The sequence below is a fragment of the Peromyscus leucopus genome, chromosome 1 (assembly GCF_004664715.2).
Source record: "Peromyscus leucopus breed LL Stock chromosome 1, UCI_PerLeu_2.1, whole genome shotgun sequence".
NCBI lineage: Eukaryota > Metazoa > Chordata > Mammalia > Rodentia > Cricetidae > Peromyscus > Peromyscus leucopus.
Genome location: NC_051063.1, coordinates 149,034,328 through 149,056,570, shown reverse-complemented (window position 1 = coordinate 149,056,570; position 22,243 = coordinate 149,034,328). Strand labels below are relative to the sequence as shown.

Here is a 22,243-nt window from a genome sequence, read left to right as displayed (position 1 = left end):
CTGTGTTCATTTTCCCTGGTACTACCAAACAAACGAACAAGATTTCCAAACATGGCAAGGGGGTGGGGTGGTAAGAAAATGGAAAGTGTTTTCAAACGCAACAAGCTCACTATAACCATCGCAGAGTGAAAATATAAATTTTATTACCTTCTTTATATGATTTGAATTTTTGCTTAGAAAATTATTGCTTATGAAATACAAAAGTCAAATGAAGTCAAGTGTCAGGGGTGTGTGTGTGCATAACCGTAATCCTGGCGTTTGAGGCCAGAGGACCTCGAGTTTGTAAGCCAGCCTGGGCTACATAATAAGACTTGTCTCAAACAAAACAGGGCTGGGGAGCTGGCTCAGTGGGTAAAGTGCTTGCTGTGGAGCATGAGGACCTGAGTTCAAGTCCCCAGAACCCACGTGAAAAAGCAAGGTGAAGCCGCACACACTAGACAGGAAGACCCCTGGGGCTTGCTGGCTCCTGTGTAGCCAAAATAGCAAACTGCAGGTTCAGAGAGAGAGAGAGAGACCTTGCCTCAAAAAGTAAGGTGGAGAGCACCTGGCCTCTACATTACAGACACACAGATGTGCATACACAGACATGTAAGTATTCACCCCAAAAGAAAAAAAGATTACTCAAAACACACATACTAGATATTTATCCTTTTCATTACAAATATAAAACAAGCCCCCCCCCCAAAAAAAAAAACACAAACTTTTCTTGCAGCTCCTTGTGGTGAAAATCTCTATGATGAGGAAGGCAAGCGACTCCCTCCCTGCATCCCTGGTGCCTGGCTCACACCTGCCCTCATGGCCTGCTATCTCCTGGTGGCCAACATCCTGCTGGTCAACCTACTGATTGCTGTTTTCAAGTAGGTATCATGACAGAGTGTGACAGAGGCCTGGTGGCTGCTGTTCATTGCTCTACAGATCTCCAGTTCAGGGTCAGAAAGTTATGGGGATACCTGCATATATGTTCAGCTAAAGCTTTTAAAGTGATGGGTGTTTGAAGTCCTTTTGCTCAACTGTAATTAGTCTTGATGTAGTCAGCACTTAAATATATCTAAATTTAATCTGGGCTAGTATTTTAACACTGAAGCACACATTTTAATCTAATGAAAATACTTTCTTAGGCAGAAGTCTCCTGAGTGAGAGGAGATTTGAGCAAGTTGTGCTTTTCATTCACTACCAGAAACACACAAAAATACTTCCCAAGCTGTTGTGATTATTTTATATATAAAATATCAAATCTTATCAGTCAGGGCTGTAGAGTGGCTTAAATTACTAAATCAAGTGTTTATAAAACTGCCCATTTGACATGCATTGAGTATGTTGACAATACTTTAAAATGTTGAAAAAAAATTCTAAGATGGATTTGGGAAATAGAGGCAAGGGGATCAAGGAGTTCAAAGTCATCCTCAACTATTCAGCAAGTTCAAAACTAGTTTGGGCTACATGAGACCCTGTGTCAAAAAACAAAACACAAAAACAAAGCATCCGCCCAATTGAGGAATATGAAGAAAAATTCTCCCTAGAATTGTAAAGTCATAGCATATAACAAGACAAGGCTCCAGCTGTGGTCTCTAGACAATAATGGGCTTTCTTAAAGCCCCAGCGCTAACAGACAGTACAATCTTGCACTGACTGACTCCTGCAGCTAAATTGTGACAAAGATTGCACTTACCCACATCCAAAATACCTCAACCAAATAAGCTCAATAATTAATCAGCCACTCACCTACAAAGTACAAAAGCAAGTCATCTAGTCATTTGAATGGAAAGTTATAACTCTTCAAAGCACCTTTAAAATATGAAGTAACACACTGAGCGTATTAGTCAGCAGAGTTCGGTGTGAATTTTCAAGAAAACAGTGTAAACCGAAATTCAACATACTTGATATTTTTGAGCATAGATAATCCACACTGATGGATAAGGCAAAATGTCAGGTGATTAAGGAATTCGCCTCAGTGAGATTGTATTAAGTCCATCTCATGATGTCTTTTCATTTAAATCTAAGCAACAGATAGCCCCAAAGTTACAATAGAAACTAAATATAAAACTGTCTTCTTTTTAAGCAACACCTTCTTTGAAGTCAAGTCGATATCTAATCAAGTGTGGAAGTTCCAGCGATACCAACTGATCATGACATTTCATGACAGGCCAGTCCTGCCCCCGCCAATGATCATTTTAAGCCACATCTATATCATCATTATGCGCCTCAGTGGTCGCTGCAGAAGAAAAAGAGAAGGGGACCAGGAGGAACGGGACCGTGGGTTGAGTATGTTGGGGATTCTCCATTTCTATTTGTGGGCTAATTTAAAGGGAAAAAAGGTACTAAATAGACACGTGCATTGCAGCCTCACCAAAATGTTGAGGTGTGTGAAAAACGTAACAGTCTAACTGCAGAGCACTTTAGAATGTTTCTTGCTTTCTGTGTATTTTAGCTTTGCTCATATATAGTGTAATCAATATCGGTAAAAAGCCAACTCAGGGAGACCAGAGACTGAAAGTTTGCAAAATCCTTCTTATATACACCTCCATATGCTTCAAGACCCTTTTAAATGTGTTAATGTGTTCCATCTAAAGAGAAAAGCCGCATGAGCGTGACTGCCCGTGCAATAATGTGCAAAACGTTTTCTAGGAAACCTTTCTGCTTTCCAGACAGATGCCATTCACTTTTGCTTTTTATTAAAAAGTGATCCATTTTGCTCTGATAGCATTTGGAATGCTGCGTGAGATAGAGTCTTTCTCTTTGGAGAGGCATGGGGGGGGGGCTAACAACTACTTGAAGTAATCAAGAAACTGCCTATCCGTGGTGTAGAATTAAAGCTTAATCAAAGGCTGACTATAAAATTCTCAGTCACACAGCCAAAGTGATTCTTCTAAAAGCGGTCCTCACGTGCCTGACACTTCTCCCCCTACACAGAGCTGTTCCTCAGTGACGACGAGTTGAAGAAACTACATGAGTTTGAGGAGCAGTGCGTGCAGGAGCACTTCCGGGAAAAGGAGGATGAGCAGCAGTCGTCCAGTGACGAGCGCATCCGGGTCACGTGCGAGAGGTGCGCCAAGTTCTGCACCCCAGTCTACCGGGGGTGTTCATTTCAAATCACTTCTTGGGTTTTTCTGGCTAAGATCACAAGTAGTTGCTCAGAATTCTCCTGCATTTTAAACTGTGTTTTTAAAAGTTACCTTTCCCCCACCTCTGCAAGAGTGAGGCAAATTGTATACAGAAGTGGGAAATAATGTTTATTTCAAATAATCAGGCAGGAAAAAAAACATACTTCGTCAAGTGGAGTATTTACCTCAAATCCTATATCAGCTACAGAAAACCATAAAATCCCTGCCTCTATCCCTTTACCAAGAGAGATGGTCCACTGGGGACTGAGCTCCTCATCCTGCATGCATGCATAGTTCCTTGCCGCTGCAGTGAAGTCCAGAGAAAAGGTTCCCACCTCTGGTATAGCATGAAGAGTGAGATCTGGGAGGGCTGAGGTAAAGGGTGGGTGTCTGTTTCCTTTAATCTTCTGAATTAGGCAGGATCTGTCCTGTTGACAGAGAAATCAGCATGATACTAGTTAACCATGGATGGATGGATGGATGGATGGATGGATGGATGGATGGATGATGGATGGATGGATGGATGGATGGATGGATGGATGGATGGATGGGCAGACCAAAAGACGGGTGGGTGGATGGATGAATAAGTACATAAATCAATGAATGGTTCGATGAAGGAAAGTCAAGGGGGAAGACAAAGGAGTATGCCAGTCTGATGTATTCCCTAAACTGGGAATAAGTAGCCTGCAAAGAAATGTTAGGTAGGAACAACAAACTCTTTCTATTTACATTTTTTTCAAATTAGAATTGTTGGGACACCTTATTGCTTAGGAAAGGCAATGTGAGCTTGTTCAGATCTTGCTAGTATGTTGTTCCTGAGAATTCCACTAACCGTGGGTAGACACAGATGCAGGAAACACACCTAAGCAGGATCTAGCTCATCTTATATCCGTGAGCACTTAGTAGTTTTCTGGTACAGATGTCAGCATATGCTGAGAAACACAAACACAATAGAATTTGAAAAGGGTTCTTCAGCCAGCTTTGGCCAACTAAGCCCAACCACTGCTACAGAACTCAGACACATCTTCAAGCCTCTCTGGAGCATGCAAGGCCATTGACTGTGCCCCAGCAACATCTGGTTCCTGACCCCTCCTAACCCAAGTCACCTTGTAATTCAACTAAACTCAACCAACTAAAGTCAAAGATTACCTGCACCAACACTCAGCCTTAATGAAGTACATTTTTAATAAGATTTTGAACCGCTCAATTGATGGGTTTACAGTAGTTGCTAAACTTCTAAAACATACAAATTATTTCTTCAAAATGTAGTGAGAAATTTTCCATTTGGGAGTTAGACATTGACCTGAATATAATTGTAGTCAGCCATTCACAATGGAAATTGTGTTTGGCTTTGCTCTGCCTCGCTCCCTTCTCTCTTCCCCTAGCATTGTCTGGATTTTTATCATTCTTGGACCAGTGATTCAATGAATGGAGTTATCAGTGCACAACCAAATTGTGCTTTTCTCCTGGGGCTCTGTGCACACGTAATAGGTATGAAAGTGTGCAGGGAATACAAACACACCACTTCCTGTTTTCTTGGCTGAGGCCCCCACAAGAGAAGGGAACAAATTCCTGCTCCTCTGCTTCCGTTTGCTGCTCCCTGCCAAGGCTGACTCACAGGTGAATGCTTTAGGCCAAAGGAGGAACATTCTTCCCAGTGACCAGACCACCAGAGGAGCCAGTGCCTCGGAGGCAGGGAAGGGATGCTCCTTGTCTGTACCTAATTTGGGGTACTTGTGGCTACTTTCAAAACAGACATTCATGTGTTGGGAGTTTCTGCTAACTCTGCCACCCCTTCCGTCTCTCCAGTCAGTTCATTTCTACACTGTGCTTGCTGTTTGATGACCGACTGCTCTTTCTCTCACGGGCGTCTGCTTCAGCCACCGGGTGTGGGTTCGGGTCTGGCGAGGCATTCATCAGACCTTCTCTTACCTCTCGGTTGCCCAAGTGTCTTTGCAACCACACACTGGGAAGCCTCATCACCGTCTCCCCGATGTGCTCACGCAGGGCTCTGCACATTAGTCATTGCCCTCCGTGAAGGGTCTGCCGAGCTTGTGTGTCAAGGTGGGGACTCCACACATGGCTTCTTCCTAATGCTTGGAAACGAACATTAAGTTCTAACACTTACTTTTGTTATCAAGTGGCAATATCTTGTAACACCCAACGTTTAGGTCCTCAGGAAGAGATTTACAGTATGACTCACTGTTGGCTAGCACAGCCCTGGGCTGCCGCAAAGCGTTCAGCTCAAAGCTCCACCCACAAGCCCACTGGATCCGAGTTCTCTCAGATATAGACGACCTCTCTTGGGCTCCAGACTCCATAAATGGCACCACCATTCAGCCACTTCAACAAGGCAGAAACTGAATGTCATCGTGATTCATGTTTCTTACCTTCCTCTTCTTTGACTTCCTCAAAGCACTTTCTGACACAGGGGTTCTGCCCATGCCAATCCCTCTATCTGGTCCACCCACACCCACCTTCCCTACTCATCCCTTGGATCTCTGCTCAAATGCCAATGCCATGTGAAAAAGTTCCCTGACCACCAAACACACATAACTGGGTCAAGACCAGTGATCCTTATGATATAGTCAGCATGTCTGGATTTTGTCTACCTAATAATTCCACAAGGTATGAACAGAGTTTTATGAATGAATAAATGACTAAAAAAATCATTCATTCTTGACTTGACTACAAATCTCTAATCTATTCTCAACCAGTTCCCTTGTGGAACTTGAGGCAGGTGATTGAACTCAACTATGCTCCCTCTGGGCTCAAATGTCTATGGTTTTCACTAGCCAAACCTGTAATGGCAGACACTGATTCCCTAGAACCTTCTATATTAGAGCTTTTTTTTTTTTCATAGACTTATTCATGAATCTTGTTATATGGCCTTCTCTTTACTCATTTTATGTATTCTGATACTTCAAAATATACAGGACATAATGCGGGTCATAAAGTATACATTTAGATGCAGTTGGTCCTGTACTAAAGAAGCTGTTGCTCTTAAATGGTCTAATCCTTTAATAGCAGGTTCTGATTTCTCCCAGCCCCTGTGAAGAGGTTTTCTGTCAGATTTGTGTATCTGGATTAAGGTTTTGGTTTTCCTGAAGACTTAGTGATTCTTATTAAGAATGGGAAAGGCAAAGGACCATATAGTGCACAGCTCCCAGGACATTTGGTATCAGCTGGGCGTAGTGGCACATGCCTTTAACCCCAGCACTTGGGAACTAAGGCAGAAGAATCATTAGCTTAAAGTCATTCTAAGGTTTGTAATGAATTCTAGAGCAGCCTTAAATGTGTATTAAAATAAAAAGAACAGGAAGAGAAAGAGGAGGAGGAGGAGGAAATGGAGGGGAGAGAGGAGGAGGAGAGAGGGGGATGCTCAAAATTAGCAACACCAAAACAAGGGCTAATGTTGGCAGGCATTGTCTCTTCCCTCAAATCACAACAGCAGCCAACCAAGAATTGGGGGCAGGAGACTATATGATAATATCCACCAGCAGGACAGGTCAGAGCTCGTCACCTTGAACATTTCATCTTCATCATATGCATTGGTTAAGTTTCTTGTGGTTGTGATAAAAATACCTAGGAAAGCAACTTAAAGAAAGAAGGGTTTTATTTAGGCTGGTCATCTGAGGCCCATCGTGGTGGGAAGGCATGTTGGCAGGAGCATGTAGATGCCAGTCTCCCTGAATCCTTGGTGAGAAGCTGAGGGAGGTGAATGCTGGTGCTCAGCTCACCACTTTCTTTTTTCCATTATGCAGTCTGAGACCTCAGCCCATATTTGGTTCCACCCACAATCAGGATAATTCTTCCTGGCTCAGTTAACCCTCTCTGGAAACACCCTTATATGCACTCAGGGTGTGTCTCCTAATTGATTCAAATCCAGTTGAATTGAAAATGAGATTATCACTTCCTGATTAATGACTAGCTGGCAATGTGTATGGTTGGCAATTGGAGTGCCAACATCTCCCCAAGTCTTTGCAAGTCTAGTGTGGGGCACATGGTTCTCTTGGTGATTGCATCTCTACAATGGGTCTGCAGGGCCAACTGGGTTGGAAAGAGTCTTTTCTGAAAAATCTTTATCAAAGACTTAACTTCTGATTTTCAAAATCAAGAATTTTGTTATCCACCATGTTTACTCTGCCCATGTGGCTTCAAGGAATTCTAAAACCAAAATTTAGTGTTTGAATACAATAAATATATTAGTCTCTGACATAGAATATGTGATATATTTCTTCTTTTCCTTTCAAAATTATATTCTGCTGACATGTGTAATATTTTGCTATGTAGTTCACCCTGGCCTCAAATTAATAGCCCCCTGCCTCAGTCTCCCAGTGCAGCACTTACATAAGTTTTATTATGTCTAATACTTCAAAACATACAGAATAGAGTTCACAAGTTACAAATTTTGAATACAACTGGCCCTATCTCTGGAGAGCCTTAGGCTTGGGCTAGCCAAACCTGTAACCATAGATTCTGGTCAGGGGGACTTTCTGTCAGATTCATGTATCTGGGCTAAGTCTTGGGTCTCCTGTAGGCTTGAAATGAAGCCAACAATCTATGGTGTTGAGATGTTATTTGGTATCCTTTTCTCATGTGGTGAGGAAGAGGAGGTGCTGGTAAAGAGACCTCAACAAGGAGACAAGATGGTAGCTAGCAGAGATCAATCTTAGAAAGATGTAGAGAGCATAAGAAGACAAAACACACAGTAGTGAGAAAGACATTTGGGACCAATTATATTCTAATGCTCTCATCTTACAGATTAATGGGAATCAAGGCTGCTTGGAGAGAGAAAGGGATGGATTAAATGCTGGAGCCTTCTGGGCTCAATGAATGACATTCTTACTCCTCATTTGACTCTGAGAGTCTGTTTTAGTTACAGTTTCTATTGCTGTGATAAAACACCATGACCAAAACCAGTTGGGAGGAAGAGTTTATTTGGCTTCCATATTCTGAGTCATGGTCCATCAATGAAAGCCAAGGCAGGAATCTGGAAGCAGAAACTGAGACAGAAGCCACTGAGGAACACTGCTCACTGACTTGCTCAGCAAGCTTTCCTATATCATCTAAGACCACTTGCCCAGGGGCAGCACTGCCCCCAGTGAACTGGGTCCACCCACATTAGTCATTCATCAAGAAAATGCACTGCAGACTTCCTATAAGCAAATCTTATAAATCATAGGAGGCATTTTCTCAGTTGAGAGTCCCTCTTCCAGAATGATTATAGCTCTTATCAAGTTGACATAAAACTAACATGCACAGAGCCAATTCAGAGAGAGAGAGGGAGAGAACATTAGGCAAACAGATAAAAAATATCAACTTCATTAGCAATGGAATTATACTGGACAATGTGGCTCAGTGCTTGCCAATACACTCCTAGGATTAGACGTGCCAGCTCAGTCACTGGCAGTAGTAATCACAGCTCCTGCTCATGGTCATCAGTCCCACCAAGCTTCTGTAGGACCAAGACAAACAGAAAACCACTTTCCTTGCAGACAGCTGATTTTCAGAGAGAAGGAAAAATGTGCAGGTGGCCTGGATTCCAACCCCCAATCAGAAGACCATTCCTCCTTCAGAAGAAATAGAGGCCACAAGAGTGGCAGGAGACACTAATGTGAAGACTGAGAACACAGAAGGGAAAAAAAAATATTAAGAATCAGGACCACCCATGAGTGCTACAGCGGTCATGAATCCAGCAGGGATGATTCTAGTTGCACGTATTTACTTTCAGGGAAAATACACACAGAAGGGGGATAGCCATGGATTGTTTGGCAGAGTCATGAAAATGCCGCAGTAATGAGAGTACATAGCATTGTACTGGGACGTGTCAGTGTGGCTTCCATCAGAGACACCCTGTTGTAGTTAGGGTTTCTATTGATGCGACAAAATACCAAGACCAAAAAGCAAGTTGGGAAGGAAAGGGTTTATTTGACTTACACTTCAGCATTGCTGTTCATCATAGAAGGGAGTCAGGACTGGAACTCAAACAGGGCAGGAACCTGGAGGCAGGAGCTGATGCAGAGGCCCTGGAGGAGTGCTGCAGATTGGCTTGCTCTCCATGGCTTGCTCAACCTGCTTTCTTTATATATATATATATATTTTTTTTTTATTTTACAATACTATTCAGTTCTACATAACAGTCACAGATTCCCTTGTTCTCCCACTTCCTGCCCCCCTCCCCTTCCCCCAGCACACCCCCATTCCCACCTCCTCCAGATCAAGGTCTCCCCCGAGGACTGAGATCGACCTGATAGACTCAGTCCAGGCAGGTCCGGTCCCCTCCTCCCAGATTGAGCCAAGTGTCCCTGTATAAGTCCCAGGTTTCAAACAACTATCTCATGCAGTGAGCCCAGGACCTGGTACCACTGCCTAGATGCCTCCCAAACAGATCAAGCCAATCAACTGTCTCACCTATCCAGAGGGCCTGATCCAGTTGGGGGCCCCTTTCTAATAGAACCCAGGGCCAGCAGCCCAGGGATGGCCCCACCCACAATCACTAATTAAGAAAATGTCCTACAACAGGATCTTCTGGAGGCATTTTCTCAACCAAGGCTTCCTCCTTTCAGGTGACTCTAGCTTGTGTTGAGTTGACATAAGACCATCTAGCACTCACTCCATAGCCCCAGTGTAAGGATGCACGGGACTTGGAGGTTGAAGAGACTCTGCTACCACAATCAACTAGCTGTGACAATACTAGCAGTGTCACCCATGGCAGCATAAACACATTTGATTGCCCCTAGGCACTATTTATCTTTACCAGGCTCTACAGCCTTGGTGATGATAGGCGAAGGGTGAGGAACCAGGACTGTGGAAGAGAGAATCCAGGATGCCAATGGGCTTCACTTAGCAGCTGAACAGGGTCTGGCCCAAACAGAAAGTGCCAGAAGAAGCTATTGATTTCGATGCCTAGAATTCTAAATTCTATTTATATTATATAATTCTATTTATATACTGTGGTGTATAAATGAGGAACACAGAGCTAGTGTCCTAGGGAGCTTAATATTCTTCTTCTGAAAACTGTTCAGTGTATTGTTGACTTCAAAGAGTGAGAAGGACAGGAGACTTGAGGCTTAAGTTTCATTCTGTCATCATTAGTTCTCATTCAGTCTTTCATGTATGAAATCTCTGCAAGTCAGGGCAAGGTGCTACCCTGGGTGTTCTCCCTATAATTACTAACCTTAAAGACAGCCCTATGCAAGGAAGTAACTGGAAATTAAAATAGCCTGGTGTAAAATTTAGAGTGGATTAGACAACTTTATGAGCTATGGATCTGGAATGAAATTAGAGAGTAGGAACAGTCTTAGAACGCAAGTGTAGAATACCATGGGATCTTGAAACATGGGTTTGTACAAGAATGAACTGGACCTAACTCCACTAACATCATGCTTTGATGTGACTATTTAACTCTGTCATTATGGAAATGTTCTGTGTAATTTGTGAGGTGCCTTGCAGGTAAAGGGTGACTGTTCCCCCTGGAAAGGTGGCAGCACAAAAAAAAATATGTTTTAATAACTGGCTTAGGGTAGAGCATCTAGGTCCTTTCCTTCCAAAAAGACACACAGGGTCTCACCATGAGAAGATGAAGGTGAGACTAACATTAACAGACGAGAATCCCTGCAAAATCCAACAGAATCGTACCTTGCATAGGTAATCCCCTAGAAAATGACTACAAAAGTTCCACATATTGTCCAGAAGTTTCACGTTGTTAAATGTGTTATTGTTTTAAAGTGATATGGAAGCACTAGCTTCAATTTTTTTTAACAAAAAAGTTTTTGCTCAACTTTGAGTTTTACGGATATTTTACTAAAACCAAAATACCTATTTAGTAATCAGTGTCGAGATGGGTGGAGCTGTGGAGGAGGCTCGTAACGGCACCTCATTCCACTCGGGCATATTCTTTGACACTCGAGCTGCATCTGCAGGTTGTGGGGAACCTTCACGTATACAGTTTCAAGTAAGTCTTCCAACGCAGCTAACTGTGCTGCAGCCACTCACTACTATTGTTCCTTCGAGAGGGACTCTTGGGGACAGATGCACGATAAAGAGAACTGAGAGGAGCAACTCCATCCCCAGCCCTCACAGGAGTCCCGAAGTTGGTACGGAAGTGACCAGAAACAGCCTGGAGTTTTTTCTATTAACAAAAACAAAAAAAAAAAAAAAAAAAAAAAAAAAAAAACCAAAACCTAAACTAAACAAACAAAAAGAGTAAGTATGTAATGTCAGCTGTTAATCTGAAACCTGGAGGATGATGGTAGCATTTAGGATGCACTCTCTTAACAGAGGAATCCAAAGGCAATCTATACTAACCTCTGAATCGGACAGAGAAATCTTAAGGGGTACAGGATGCTGCGATTATTAGTTAAAGTCCAAAGAGATTAAGCAAATTCATTTCTGGGCTCCTCAATGTCTTTAGAAAGAGAAGGGTAAAAAAAAAAAAAAAAAAAAAAAACTGGTGTTGGAAATTAAGTGGAGCTAAAAATTCTACTCAAAGACAAAGGCACGATGCATGTGAGCCCAGGAAGTTTAGAGATTTTATTTGTGTGAATTTCCTTTCATATAAAAGGAGAAGGCTAGCCCCCAAGAATTTTCTGCTACCCTGCCAGATGAAAAACCCCGTATTTGACAGTTAGAAAAATGATCCCAATGCCCTTTGCACAAGTATTCTTGAGTGGCCTGTGTTGTAAGTGAATGCTGCTGTGATGTGTGCAGCAGAACCCAGAGCTGCTTCCTGTGATTCACAAGTGAGTCTGCCTGCGGAAGTAGTTACAGAAACCAGGAGCTCAGTCTGGAGGGAAATAGCAAGAGAACTGGTCAGGAATCAGTGTCGGGGCATTCAGAAGAACAGTGCATCACAAAGGACCTGCTTGCCGACCAAGGAAGTCTGCCCTTGAGCTTGGAGTACCAGTCATGCTAGAAAAACAGTTGTGAGTGACTTGATCAAGTTATTGGAAACATCTGAATGCAGTACTGGTACATTTTATAAAATAAATATTTGAAAAATGTAAAAGCCATTTAGTAAGTAACATAGTCGAGTCAGTCTATTTAAATAATGTCTGAAGCCAGGTAACATTTGCTTTTCCATGCAGTATTGGATGTCCCTGGTGTCACATCCCTGGCTGTCACTCATTTGGTTCTTTGGTATATACTGAAGGCACTGCCATTGTAAGAATAGTTTTTTGGCCGGGCGGTGGTGGCACGCTTTATCCAGCATGGGAGGGAGGCGGATCTCTGTGAGTTGAGGCAGCTGACTACCATGAGTTCAGGAAAGGCGAAAGTACAAGAGAAACCTGTTGAAAAAAAAAACAAAACAAACAAACAAAAAAAAAGAATAGTTTTTTGTTTTTTTTTTTAAGGTTGGAATCAAAGGCATAGGGTGTTTGGAGTTTTCAAGTTCTTAGAGAATATTTTTTTTCCATTTTGATGATGTTTGTGAAGAAGGCTTGAGCAAATTTTAGGACGAAGAACAGGACGAGCCAGGAAGGAAAGATGGGGGGGGGGGGTCTGAAGAGATGTGACCATAGGGATGGGAGAGAAATCCCTACAGGAGGTCAGATCTGCTGAGCACTTACACTGCACTCTATACCGTGAAAACGCTCGTTGTCCACATCATGGGATGGTAACCAGTGGAGTTACAGGAGCTCTTAGCACAGCCCCTGTATCCAGCAAAATCTGTTTTTCCTGTGTGGAAGCTGCTACTGTTTTTAAGCAAAGAGCACCATAATTGCATATCTGTGTTATCTTTTGGATTAGAGTAAAATAATTTTGGAGGTGGCTGGGTGTGGTGGCATTTGGGAGACTGTGCAGGAGGGTTGAGAGTTGTAGGGCTACAGGACAAGACCCTGTCTCAAATACACAACAAACAAACAAACAAGCCACAAATAAGACGCTGCAGGCAAGGAGGCTATTCCTAGCAATTTGCATGTTTATTTATGAGATCGAGATAAAATAATGGACTGTATGTCTTTTAATATTAAATGAAATAGTAGGTTAGTCAGGGATAAAAAGCTAGGTCAAAAATTGCAAATATTATAATCTACCATACTAACAAGTCAGAGGAAAATGATGCCATGAGATTATATCAATTGGAACACTTGACAGAATTCAGTGTTCATTGATGACAAAAAATAAAAAGAAAGAAAGAACCCTGGCTGGGAAGATGGTTCGGTGTGTAAGACACTCGGTGCACACTTGAGGACTTGAGGTAAGATATCCGGAAGCCACGGAAAAGCCAGTGCTAAGATTTGTGCCAAGAATTCCAATGCTGGGGCCCTAGGGGCACAGAGACAGGCAGATCCTGGGGGCTTGGCCAGCAAGTCTAGCTGAAACAGTGAGCTCTAGGTTGAATAGGATCTATTTCAAAAAATAAAAATAAGGTAGAGGGGCTGAAGAGATGGCTCAACCATTAAGAGTATACATTTCTTTTGAAGAGGACCCAAATTTGATTCCCAGCACCCATGATGGATGGCTTACAACTGTTTGCATCCTCGACTATAGGGGATCTAATGTCTCTGGCTACCACAGGTACCAACACTTATGTACAACCCTCCCCATATACAAACACACATAGACACATATACACATAATTTTAAATAATAATGATAAATATTTTTAAAAATGAGGTGGAGAGAAATAGAGGAAAACATTCAACATCAACTTCTGCCCTCTGCATGTTCACACATGAGTGCAAACAAGTATGCATGCACACATGTGCACACAGACAATTTAAAAAATAAAAGTAATTTTAAAATTTTAAAAATTGAAATCCTCTAAGGAAACTAGGAACTTTCTTCAATCTGATGAATTGAATTTCCAAAAACTGTAGTTACATGATGAAAAACTGATTGCTTGCTTGCTAAAATTTTGAAACATGGAAGGACAGTTACCTCATCATGGCTATTCAATGATGTACTGAGAGTCATAGCCCCTTCAATAAGACCATAAAAATAAATGGCTTGCATGTTTCTTGAAAAGGAAGAAATAGAACTATTCTTATTTGTAAATAACATGGTTATCTATGTATTTACTAATTAATCACAGTTCACTATGAGCCTCTATCATAAAGAATAGACGTTTCTTATATTAGCAACTAAGCACATTGAAAGACATCAGTAAGCCAGGCGGTGGTGGTGCACATCTTTAATCTCAGCACTTGGGAGGCAGAGGCAGGCAGATCTCTGTGTATCCCAGGCCAGACTGGTCTACAGAGTGAGTTCCAGGACAGCCAAGGATACAGAGAAACCCTGTCTCAGAAAAGAAAGAAAGAAGAAGGGAGGGAGGGAGGGAGGGAGAGAAGGAGGGAGGGAGGGAGAGAAAAAGGAAGTCAAGTAAATCTTAGGTAGTCTGTCATTACCATGTGGAATCACTCTGTCAGATGTCAAGATTAGTAAGAAGTCCCAAAGCATGACTAGTTCATTGTGGTGTTTGGAATGAGACTGGCCCCCATAGGCTCATTTATTTGAATGATTGGTCCCCAGCCGGTAGAACTATTTAGGAATGATCAGGAGATGTGTCCTTGTTGGAGGAGGTGTATTACTGGAAATGAGTTTTGAGATTTCAAAAAATGTCATGAGATTCCTAGCATGTGTGCTTTTTCTTTGCTTTGTGGTTGTGAATCAAGACGTAAGCTCTCAGTGTTCCTTCACTCCACCATCATGGACTCCAACCCCCTGAAACCATAAGCCAAATTAAACACTTTGTTTTATAAATTGCTTTGGTCATGGTGTCTTATCACAGCAATAGGAAAGTGACTAAGACAGAAGTTGGAACCAGAGAGTGGACTGTTACTGAGACCTGACCATGCTGTTTTTGGAGGAATATGGAAGACTTTGGATTCTAAAATCAGAGCCTAATGGGCTTTCCCTGTAGGAACTTAGAAGACAATAATGTTAAGAGCTATGCACACTATGGAGGCCCAGTTCAAGAGGTTTCAGAGAAGAACATTATCAGCAACTGGGCTAGAGACCATTTTTGTGATATTTTGGTAATGAATGTGGCTGCTTTCTGCTCTTGTCCCAAGAATTTGCCCAAGGCTAAACTGAAAAGTAATGCACTAATTTCCTTGGCAGAAGAGATTCAGGATTAATATTGACTCTGTCATGTAGTTATTAGTAATCACTCTTAAGCAAATCTATAATGAAAAGGGGCAAGTGGATCAAAAATAAATACAAATGTACATTGAAAGAAGAAGAGGAGGAGGAGGAGCACCAAGAAATTTAATGCTGTAGCTAAGGCTTGTGCTGGAAGAAATGAGAAGATCAGAGCAGTATGATCAGAAATCAAACAAAGGGAGGGGTGCCCTCAAGTCAAGACCCCACCCAGCTAAGCTTCCAACTTCTGAAAAGAAATTGCCTAAGGAATTTTCTGCTCCTAAACAACAACAACAAATCAAAGCAGCTACAAATATTATTCAGAGGTGCCTGGATTCATCCCAAGATAGTCAAATTTGGCAGTGCCGTCCATGTGGTTCTGGCTTTCGAATTATGAGGGATACATGAATAGAGGTGTCTTGGAATCTTCTATCTGTGGTTAAGGTGAACCACTGAGGCCAAATGTGTGGCAGGGAAATCTGTGCATGGAGGCACAGAGAGCCCATTGCACGAAGCTGTGAAAGTGAAGCCCGGATTGTGTTAGAGACACCAGGATGCTGTAGAGGTCAGAGGCGTGGAAGACCTGCCAAGGAGAGCCGCAAACGGGAAGTGGAACAGGCCCAAGGGAGAGAAATTTGTTGTAGGCACAAAGCTGGGGGTGGGGGAGCCATCTGAGCCCTTTGACATCAGACATGGAGCTATAGCTGTTAAGTGTGCCCTGCTGGGTTGGGTCTTGGCTTTAGTCCAGTAATTCCTCAGTAGGTCCCCATTCCTCCCTTTTGGAATGGTAATGTAGATCTGTGCCATTGTATGTTGGGGGTGTGTAACTTGCTTTTTGACTTTACAGGGGGCTACAATTCATAGATTGCTTGTGTCTTAGAAGAGGCTTTGGACTTTGAAACTGTTGAGACTGTGAAAGTGTATGAAGACGTTTAAAGTTGAACTAAAGGCATTTGCATTATGTATGTCCACAAGCCTATTTCAAGGAGTGCAATGTGTGCTTTGAGTTAGAATGGCCCCCATAGGCTCATTTATTTGAATTCTTGGTCCCCCATCATGGTCTCTAGCCCTCTGAAACTATAAGCCAAATTACACACCTTCTTTCTTAAGTTGCCTTGGTCATGATATTTTGTCACAGCAATAGAAAACTAACTGAGACATTCATAATTTGTTATTCTCATTAATCATTTCAAAGGTAAATGAAATCAGCCTATTTTCCCCTTCTTTTTGTATATATCCTATAAAATTTCAGCGTGGAGAGAAAAGGCAAAGAACAAACAAAAAGAACCTCACCTCAGGTCAACCTCCTTCCATCCGACACAGTGATTAAAAATGGGCTGTCTCCAAGTGGCAACAGTTTAGGGGTTCTAACCAGGCATCTGGCAGTTTCTCTTGGCCCCTGTTAGATTACGAAACATTTCTTTCTTAGCTTCAGGAAGTTGCTTAGAGAAACGAGATGTGAGAGGTCAAAATGGGAACCCTCCCAGAGGCCAGGAGCAGAGTCCATGCAGTGGAAAGGGAAGGTTAGAGAGATAACCAGAGTACAAGCAGAACGAAAAAACAGTGACTTTGACTTTGAGGGTTCTTCTTTCATGTATGAGTGGCTGGCGAACTGCACTCTGAATTGGTTAATCTGAAGGGGCAGATAATTATAGAAGATGTCAGAAGAAAGATGCCTGTCTCTATTTATAACAGTTTATTTCTATTTAAATGTGTGCACAGCTGCATTATCTTGGGCTGTGATGTTTGTTGAAGGATTTCAAGCTCAACTGTTGCGGAGGCATTGTGGTTTGAATACAAAAGGAATCACTGCGTTGAGGAGAGAGAGCAAGGAGCATATTTAACAGTCAACTCCAAGTGTCCTTCAAAAGTAATGGAAAGTCTTCATTGCGATTCTTCCGCACATCCCCAAGGAGCAAGAGCAAAGAAATCCTCAGGACTGGACTGGCAGAGAGAGAAAGAGAGAGAGAGAGAGAGAGAGAGAGAGAGAGAGAGAGAGAGAGAGAGAGAGAGAGAGAGAGACTATACCACAAGGCAGCCAGGTCTTCTCGCCCACACTGGATTTGATTCTGCTTAGTGGAAAGCTTCCAGGAAGCCAGACCCTCCCTCCTCAAATGACGTAGCTCATCAAGGGGCACATGAATAGTTCCCTCTCCAAGAAAAGAGTTAAGAATAGACACCAGGACCCTGCCATGCAGCAAAGTGCAGCTGTCAGTGTGGGCGACACAAGAGTAGCCCTGACCAAAGCAACTCCAGGCAAATGTCAGGCACGCTTGCCAGCACATGGGCAAGTTGTGTGGGGCACACCGGATATCCGGTGTGAGCAGAGGAGGTAGTGCAAGGAAGAGCGCTCACTGGGCATCACCCAGAAAACCAATGAAGAAAGGGGAAGGGCAGACTCTCACAGTGCGGGTGTGAGGGAGGTCGGCAGAACAGAGAGGAGTTTATGGTGAAATGTAGCAAGGACACCCAAGGCCTAAAAGGAGACTGCACTGCAAGCCAAGTTACTATAGAAACCACACATTTCCTTTGAAGAAAGTTGGGAGGAAAATCAAAGCCTAGTGGCATTGCATCAAGGTGTCTGCCGTCACAGAGGGAGGGACCTGCCTGGACAAGCTGTTTCAGTTTCCCAGAGCCAGGATTCCCAAGTCATCCCTGGAACAAATTCAACTTTTAGAAGGTAGTCCAGGGTTGGGGATTTAGCTCAGTGGTAGAGCACTTGCCTAGCAAGCGCAAGACCCTGGGTTGGATCCTCAGCTCAAAAAAAAAAAAAAAAAAAAAAAAAAAAGTAGTCCAAAATCCTGGGCATACCTCACTGCCTCCTGGAGTTATATGTCATGAACCTATCCACATTGTACATGTTGAAATAGAAAACAAGGTTCTAGCAGGTTTCCATTCGAGCAGCATTACAGTTTCATAAGCTGTTGCTTGATGCTCTGGGAGATTTTTTAAAAAATTTATCTAACACCAAATATTTATAATTTGCCATTATATTTTCTTGTGGAACCTCACTAAGAGAATATTATTAAATATAAACAAGAATCTGGTATTCAGACAATTTAATGAGCCATTGTCCTTCAAGTAAATTATGTGTTAATCTGCACTTAATTGTTAAAATTTGTTTTTTGGAGTGCCTTGAACTTCCAATGAAAATTTTTATTGATTTATTTTGTCCTGGCCCATGTATTGCTGAAAGTCATAGCTAGAATTATCAAGAGTCATGGCTAGTACATTTGGCCTTCCAGATCTGTAGGTTCTGCATCTGTGGATGCAACAACCTCAGGCTGAAAATACGCACTAAAGGCAGGCAAGATGGTTCAGTGGATAAAAGTGCTTGTCACCAGGTTCGACCACCTGCGTTTGAGCTCTGAGACCACAGGGTAGGAGAGAACCAGTTCTACAAATTGTCCTTTGACCTCCACATCTGCGCTGAGGAACATTCAGCCTCCACCCCCACCCCCGACTCCAAGGCACAGACACTGAAATATACATACACACACACCACAAATAAAAATAATAAGTATAATAAGTTTTAAAAGAAATATTTTTTAAATTCCCTCTATATTAAACATGTGCAAACTTTTTCATTGTCATTATTACCCAAATAATAAAATGGAGCAATTTTTTACACAGCGTTTACATTACATAAGGCATTATAAATCATCTAAAGATGATTTAAAGTATATGGGAGGTGTACTGGTTATATGCAGTTAGTGTGCCATTTTATAAGGGACTTGAGCATCTAATGGATTCTGATACCCATGAGGGTCCTGGAACCAGTCTCTGGTAGCTACCGAGGTTTTACTGTATTTGTAGAAGCAACTTAAAAGAGGAAGGATTTATTTTGGCTCACAGCTTGGGGTATAGTCCATCATGGAAGAAGACATGGCAGCTGCCTTGTGCTGTGGGGTGGGAGCTCGTTCACATCTGGAAGGTCAGGAAGCAGAGAAAGGCCAAGGCCTACATGGCTTATGGGTGTACTGTTCTCCTCTCCCCTTTTTATTCAGTGGGATGGAATTCTTCCCACTCAATCCTCTCTGGAAATGCCCTCACAGGCGCTTCCAAAGGTGTGCTCAGTAAGGCTCTGGGCGCTTGAAAGCTTCCTTAGTCCAGTGCAGCTGGCCATCCAACAGTCTTCACAGTATCTTTCTTCATTACTAATGCAGCATGAGGAACCAGCTGAGAGGCAACGGCAGAAGCAAACCTTGCCTCTCATTTGCAAATCACACATCCTGAGCTTAGCTGTGACCTCTGTTACTTACACTTTCTGTGGCTTAACTTTCTTTCTGTAAAATGGGAATGACAGTAACAGAGCTTATCTCATGGGGCACTGGTGGGGATTAACTATGCCTAGACCAGCACCAAGTAAAGACTTATTAGTGAGCGCACACTGCTCTAACAGAATGCCTGGCATACGGCAAACACTCTGTGCTAACTGATATTTCCTAATTCTTCTCGTAATTTGAGGGAGAGCTTGTATTAGGGGTAGGCAACATGCACAAACAGGCTCAGCAAGGCTGGTGGTCAAAGCCTGGAGGCGCATACAGCGACAACATTATCGCTACTATTTTCAATGCTGAATTAATCTCAATTTAATAAACCTATCCCTTTGTATTTACCAGAGTTGAAAATATGTCAATGAGGTTGGAGGAAATCAATGAAAGAGAAAATTTCATGAAAACATCTCTGCAGACTGTTGACCTTCGGCTTTCTCAGCTGGAAGAGCTGTCGGGCAGGATGGTGAGCGCTCTGGAGAATCTGGCGGGCATTGACAGGTCTGATCTGATCCAGGCTCGGTCGCGAGCATCCTCAGAATGCGAGGCCACCTACCTGCTGCGGCAGAGCAGCATCAACAGCGCGGATGGCTACAGCATGTACCGCTACCATTTCAATGGCGAGGAGCTTCTGTTTGAGGAGCCTGCCCTCTCCACGGCTCCAGGGTCGGCGTTCCGGAAAAAAACCTGTTCCTTCCGCGTGAAGGAAGAGGATGCAAAGTCGCACCTGGACCAGCCGGGTAGCCTGCACCACACCCCGGGCCCCAGCCCGCCCGCCACTCCAGGCCGCAGCCGGCTTGCCCTGGACGGCCCCATAAGCGCAGAGTCCAGACCGGGACTGGACCCCGGAACCTCCACTGGCGAGCTTGACCTCAAGAGCGCAGAAGCTGCACCGACTGTGAATGCAGCCGCTGTTGCAGGCACTCAGCTGACGGTCGAAAGCACCCTTTCCCACCAGCTGCGGGAGAGCAAACTCGCGCGCTACTACCCGGGAGACCCCAACGCCTACAAAACAATGAAGTCCAGGAGCTTCGTCTATTCTGAGGGCAGAAAGCTGGTCCGGGGACTCAGCAACTGGGGTGCCGAGTACAGTTCAATCATGGACCAAGCATGGAACTTCCACTCGGCCGAATGGAAATGCCAAGTCCAAAGGATCACGCGCTCGCGCAGCACAGACATCCCATACATTGTGTCAGAAGCAGCGGCGCCAGATGAGCTTGAAGATGAGCGCAGCGGTCCTCTTCTGGCTCCTCAGATCTCCCGGTCAGCCCTCACGGTTGCCGCTGACAGGACTGAAAAGGAAAACTTACTGTCTGTGAAGCCTCACCAGGCTTTAGGATTCCCCTGCCTACGGTCAAGAAGTCTGCACGGCCATCCTAGGAGTGCTGGAGCCACGCCTAGCAAGTTAGACAGGGCAGGACATGCTGGCAGCGCGATCAATTTAGCGGTCGTGTCTGTTGCTCCAGAGGGACAAAATGCTGAGCAAGAGAAAAGGAACACGGAAACTGAATGCTAATCTGTTCTGCTTCTCTAATTCAAGCCACCGCCACAAAAACAAAGCAACACACTCACAACCAGAACCACGAACGGGTGCCATCTTGGCCACCCAAAACATTATCGATGTTCAGAAATGCTTTCATTTAAAAAAAAAAAAAACTGATAAATATTTAAATTGTAATGGACTTACAACCGTGTCTTGTTAAGCACGTTTTACTCAACTGTGTTGTTTTTAGTTGGAGTAGAACAGAATGAAAGTGATACTGCCAGGTTAGGTTAGGGCTGTAGGCTTGCCCAGTGTACCCCAAATCCCGAGATTCAGACTCCAGCAGGACACGGACTGTGTGCAGTGTGGTACATCTAGACAGTTGTGATCCTAGCACTTCATAGGGGTGGAGGTAGGAGAATCAGAAAGTCAACAGTCATCTTGGCTCTGTAGCAAGTTCCAGGCCAGCCTGGGCTTCCTAAGACTGTCAAAAACAAACAAATAAATAAAAGATCATAGTCACTATCGAGACTGCATGAGCTCTTTGTTCTGGGGGCCACCCGCAGTCTGGCAGAGGCCTTAAGGTACTGAAGTCACTACTGAGTCGCTTAATGAGTAATGACAGATAAGTTAAATAGTAGGTGTGAAAAAAGGAAGGGAAGAAAAAAATTCAGTAGAAATGAGCAGTAGCTACACCCTTTGTATGTTTTGATGAGTTTTTGCTGGTTTATGTTTTAAAATCATACAAAGCGGGAAAGCAGAGAATTCTATCAAACCTCATGTTCTAATAATATAGGATGACTGAGTTTTGTGAATGCAAGGTTACCAAGTTTGCATTTTCTTGTCTTTGTAGTCCTCAATAGCAAAAAAATAAAAAATAAAATAAAAACTAAAAACCACTGTATCTTTCTCTAGGAATGGTTTACAAAGCTGCATGTGAAACCTAAATGTTAGTGGCTCAATAGCCACAGAGACAGCTCAGGGCCAAGAACACAAGGTGCTATGATTCAACATAATGTTCTCACAAAACAAAGGGGTGGGCATCCAAAAAAGGCACTTTCTTTCAAAATTAAAGATTTGGATTGCTATCTTGACACGTATGCCTAGGATCGGGTGAAATGTAGTATGCTCTGAGAACAAAGGAAAGTTGGGAAAGACCAAAATGGCTGACACGAGATGTGCGAATGCCTTAAAAAAAAAAAAAAAAAAAAAAAAAAAAAAAAAAAAAAAAAAAGAGAAAGGCACTCTCTGTCGAGTTCAAGATCTGGTGCTACCAAGGATGCCAGGAAAGGCGCA

General features: G+C 43.1%; 1 protein-coding gene across 1 annotated transcript in view; it reads left to right on the top strand.

Annotated features, from left to right (window-relative positions):
• Trpm1 (transient receptor potential cation channel subfamily M member 1) overlaps positions 1-21,771 on the top strand; it is a 46,260-nt gene extending 24,489 nt beyond the window's left edge. Inside the window, exons 10-13 of the mRNA XM_028872844.2 lie at positions 713-857; positions 2,060-2,262; positions 2,911-3,043; positions 19,813-21,771. Coding sequence (XP_028728677.2) covers positions 713-857; positions 2,060-2,262; positions 2,911-3,043; positions 19,813-20,980 — 1,649 coding nt within the window. The 3' untranslated portion in view covers positions 20,981-21,771. The remainder of the gene's footprint in view (positions 1-712; positions 858-2,059; positions 2,263-2,910; positions 3,044-19,812) is intronic.
• Positions 21,772-22,243: the final 472 nt, after the last annotated feature.